This window comes from Rhagoletis zephyria, unplaced genomic scaffold, assembly GCF_001687245.7.
Source record: "Rhagoletis zephyria isolate East Lansing unplaced genomic scaffold, Rhagoletis_zephyria_1.1 Rzeph_scaffold_26718, whole genome shotgun sequence".
Taxonomy (NCBI): Eukaryota; Metazoa; Arthropoda; class Insecta; order Diptera; family Tephritidae; genus Rhagoletis; species Rhagoletis zephyria.
In genome coordinates, this window is record NW_016183776.1 from 1 (window position 1) to 5,078 (window position 5,078).

A 5,078-nucleotide genomic window follows, 5' to 3' on the forward strand; every position below is an offset into this window, starting at 1 on the left:
TTCGCGATGTTTAAAATATGATTATGAAAATTTCCGGCGAAACTGTATCTATTCAATACGAGATTAACACTTTTAGTTCCAATTTGGTTGTGAAGTTTTAAATTTTTAATCAAATATTGTTTCCATTTCTCTACACAGTTGACTTTCAAAATATTGTACATAAGTCAGAGCGACACACTTAAGTCGTTTTGCGCGCTAATACATTATCCATGTAGTGGAACCTTAGCATTGTCTTCACGAAGCTTTGAAGGTATAAATGGTATAGGGGTTGCATGTCGGTAAAATACTGAACGAAGAACAACGACAAAGCTAAAAACTCTTACATCTCTCCCAAGCATTTCAGTCCAATAACCCTCTCTTCGCTCTTTTGCTTAAAGCTGAGGAGAGGCTGATCTGCATATTAGGAATGGAACCCCTCGCGATCGCCTGTCGGGAGCTCAACATGGCCCTTAACAATGTACTACTGGGAGCAATAGTCAGATCCCCGATTAAGCTAGGGGTCCAAGCTTGTTAGGCTCATATACCGCATAATCAGTGACAGAATTGTCTCAGCGAAGTGGGGTGGTGCCAGCGTCCAGCGCAGGGTAAATATGGGCACGGTCCAGTGTAGTGTTCTCTCACCCCTTCTCGGGACTGTGGTCGCAAACGACCTACTAAAGGAGTTTGTGAGCACGGGGTGCGGGGTGATTGCCTATGCTAAATACATGAACGTGGTGACTAGATGGTCTGCGAACTGAGGACTTGCTGTAAATCCTAGTAGAACCGATCTCGTTTTTTTCACACGCAGGTACAAGGTGTTAATACTCTCTCGGTAGGGGGGCTTGATACTTGACAGGAAGCTATGACCGGTACTGCGGAGTCTCATAACCAATATCTTGACAGTAAAATTCCGAGATAAAAGTTCTTCTCCAAACAAAAAAAAAAACATCTTACCAACGGCAACACCATTTTAAATTTTTGACAGAAGACCGTTTCCATAGACTTTGCTTTAGAATATGTATGCAGACATTGTCTCGGATATAGGAAACCAGAATTTTATGAGGAACTTATATAAGGCTTATTAGTCTTACATCCATTGGTATCACTTACGAAGTCTTATTTACTTCGTTTAAATATATAAGGGCAACCGTAGCTTTGCGCCACTCCTTTGGAATATGGTAGCGATTAGGACATGTTTTGTAGTTGTAGGAAACCGGCGGACATAATAAGTCAACATGGTATTATATTTTGGCGAATGAAACCCCTGACCAATAAGCTCGCTATTTAACCGGTTCTAGATGGTTCAGATTATGCTATATATTTAAGAATTCGAGAGATGTGTGCGCATATTTCATACCAATTCTCTGTTGATTTCAACAAAACTTCGGAATTCAGGTGCAAAGTGGGAACAAAATAATATTATATGTCCCGTGTTTTCCATATGCAAGTGGGGCCGTGTGTGGCGATACCATGCCGAAATCTATCGATAGGGACCATGTCCCGAATGAAAGGGCGTTACATAGTAGTTTGAGTTTTTCGTGGGCTCTTTCCAGCCATTTCTAATGCATGGAATGAGCTTGTGAATCCACTTACCCTTTTCCAATTCATCCCAACGCCCTTGTCAGATTTTTAAAGACCATCTGTACCATTTAAGCTGTTTCGCACACTTTCATTCGTTGCCCTTTTATAATAAAATCAAGTAATGTAAAAGATGACCTGGAAGTAACTGGTCAAACTGGAGTACCTGGGAATAAAACTTATGACTACATAGCAAAGGTAGTCCGTTTTTCATGTAGCTTTTAAAATTTATCTGCCCTTCTAAATAACACATCTTTTCAGAACAAAACTTGTGCTTAAAGGAGAGATACATTTTAAGACCTACTTAGGGAAACGGGTCTAAAAAACTCGCAAACAGTTTAAGTTGCTTTCGTTCGGGCTCGAAAGTTACGCAAGAAAATTGAAAATCCTTAAGGAACAAAAAATTACCGCAAGTGGGCTATGTCCATTGGCTTTCATTGAGCAAACTGTGGCATTATCTACTGGTCAATTTAAGTTCTTTTTTGCTTAACACTCTTCTGACTCTGTCAGTGAGTCAATACCATCCGAGGCATTATGCCACTTGTCGCCTTGTAAAATGGTTATTATTTCTCAAGCAGCTTATTGACAGTGCATTTATATAATTAGTCGTTGTGCTTATGGGCTGGAATGGCGTTGTTCTACTTGGTGGTGCCCAGACTTGGTTCCTCGTCTAAACAACCAAAAAATAATTTTTAGGAGAGATCCGTCACCGGAAAGTGTATTTCTGACTTAAAAAATCCTATGAAAATTACACAGAAAGTGGTTTAAAAACTGTAGGTGACTGCATTTGTATGGCGACATCCAAGCCACTTATTAGAGAAGAAGCGTCGACAAATTAGATTTTTTTTTTTAAGGAAGCGCTAGACACCATGCATTATTTTCAAAACCCTATTGTCGTTAAATACATTGCTCGAATACTTTTCTATATAAAAGCGTTTCTGACACTTTTGTCACAATTTATATTTCAAATCAAGAAATGCGAACTTTCAAGAGGTTCTTCATTCGGCAAACATTAAAACAAATAAGCAAAAATAAAAATTATAATAAGTGGAAAATATAATAAAATAAAAAGTGAAAATACTAACTGAACGCTAAACTCTTTTTGAGTGCCAATAATTAAAACATCCTGCGATAGCAAAATTTGAGCGCCACGATGGACGTGATTATCGAACATATTTTGTATTTTCTGCAATTCGATGTGGCCAAAATTTTCGGAAAGGGCAGCGACTGTTGTCTTTGTTGCATGAGCGCTTCAACGCCACACTTCACAGAATCGGTGGAGAATTGCATTTCAAATGTCTACGAGCCGCGACCACAAATCACAAATGGCGATGATGAAGATAACCAGTGGGCGGAGTTTTGCGCGGAATTGGGGCAGTCGGAGGAAGATAATGAATGTAGAAGAGAGTCAAGGCAGAAGGAGGTGAGCTCCGATGACTGTATGACTGAGAGTGAGTCTTTGCTGGATAACCTGAAAGCGGAGCCACAGCGTGATGAAAATGATGAAGAAGAAATGGCAGACGCAAACGAGTGTACCTGCGAGGCGGTCTGCAAGCAGGTGGTTTCGAAAATTGCTGATAAATGCTCGTCTTCAACTTTACTGGAGCTGCAGTGCATTGAAGAGCGTGCAACAAAATTGTGGGATACACTAAATTTGCACATGCGCAACAATCCCAGTGGAAAGTTTCCGAATTGGTGGGATTTGAAGAGTTGGCAGAAATTACCTTTCTATTGGGCTGCGCTCTCTAATGAGATACTCTGTGAGGATCCTTTCGAGAACTTCAAACGCTTTTACGTGGTCGATAAGAAATCAAATAAACGCAGTGCCAAGCGGCAACTGGAACGCACGCTGATCATGTGGCACCGGCTGAGCGCCAAGCAGCGGCTTCCTTTCATTATGGAGGCTTTCATTAGCAAAGTGGGTTCGGGCAAGGTGAACATCAGCGATGAACACGAAATACAACGCATCATTTGCGAGTTACAAAATAAATGATTGTGGATCTGATGTGGTAGCTGTCGAGGGGTGCTTCATATCCATACGCAAATTGCTGCACTGTTGTCTATAGTTATTTGAGTAGATATGTATGTATTTGTATTGTCTAAATATTCAGATTTTAAATTGAAGAAGTGAATGTGAGTATGTGAAATAATGGTCTGCATATTTAATTGATGTGCAAAAACAATGAGAAACAGATTTTAATTCCTAATGCGTTGCTATTGTGTTGATTGTCAGCGATCATTTATTTCAAAGTGATCTTTATTGATCGAAAACAGGCTGTTATAGATTAATTGCTGCGCAGCAAGGGTAAACAAACACAAGAAACTGCATTTTATATATCGACTACAGAAAAACACCAATGTGGTATGGGTGTTGACCTTGGCTAAGCATATATCCGTAAGTTGATTGTTCGGAATAAAGGCTTATTTATCTCAACCGTTTGAATGCCAACCGCCTCCGTCTAGCGAAGAGGGCGCTAGATGGTATTCTTGCATTTAAAAATTTTTGGCGAAGGCGTCGCATATTTGTAAATGCGCGGGGAGGGCTCATTGCTTTCGTTGTCCACCCATGGGTGCGGAGCCGAAGGATCTTTTCTTGCCAGATGTACTGATTTATCATTACAGTAGTTATTTTTCAACTCTCGTACTGATTTTATTCATGTCTTCAATCAGTACCCTAATGTCCTGGTTTTTTTCAAAATTTGTTCTGATTTGTACTGAATTTTCAGTTCCGATCATACAAATTTGTAATAGTGGTCATCTCACTGGTCGGTAACTTGGTGTTCGATAATTATTCTTCATGTATTTTGTTTAAGGTTCGTACGTAACGTCGGAACTTCCTTAAACTGTAGTGTAAAAATTAAGAAGGAACTAATTTAATATTAGTTGACATGTTTCGGATATTGTTTGATATGCGCAATAAATTAATAAAACAAAAAGATCAATCCTTTTATGGGCATTTCGTCGAGTCGTTACTAGGAATGTTAATTTCGGGATCCCGGACTTTTTTAGGTTCCGAAAATCGCGGAATTCTTAGCAAATAATCTCGGGATTTTCGGGATTTGTAATTTGCACTGATGGCAATAATAGAAACTCCTTCTCTTGACAAGTGGTGGCTACATTTCTTTTTTTTTTTTGTATTTAATACAAAAAGTATAGGACCCAAATTAAAGAGAACATTCTGTAGAATTTAAATAGATTCAATTTTTTGGTGCTTAAGGACGGGTAAGTATTGAAAATGTTCTTTTAAAATTGTATCCTTAAAGTTTTGCAATATTTATTTTTTTGAAAAGTTTATGTTAAGGACTTAAAAACTCGATAACATCCCCGAATTTTGTCCTTCTAACTTTATTAGCTTAAAAAATTACCTTTTTGTCCTTGTGAATCGAAATTTTTATTTTTTTTTTGAATTCTTAAGAAATTTCCTCTTTCATTCATTCATTTTCATTTTTGGAATTAATCATATCTTTAAAATTTCAATGCCCCTAAAAATAAATCCTGAAATCAGTGAGAAAAAATAAAAA

General features: G+C 38.4%; 1 protein-coding gene across 1 annotated transcript; it reads left to right on the forward strand.

The window, feature by feature from the left end:
• Positions 1–2,710: 2,710 nt before the first annotated feature.
• Positions 2,711–3,550, forward strand: LOC108382393 (uncharacterized). Its single transcript, XM_017638770.1, has one exon. It carries the CDS (start codon positions 2,711–2,713, stop codon positions 3,548–3,550), a length of 840 nt encoding a protein of 279 aa, XP_017494259.1.
• Positions 3,551–5,078: the final 1,528 nt, after the last annotated feature.

Coding starts and splice junctions, on each gene's coding strand:
- LOC108382393 (XM_017638770.1), top strand. CDS start 2,711: ATGGACGTGATTATCGAACATATTTTGTATTTTCTGCAATTCGATGTG.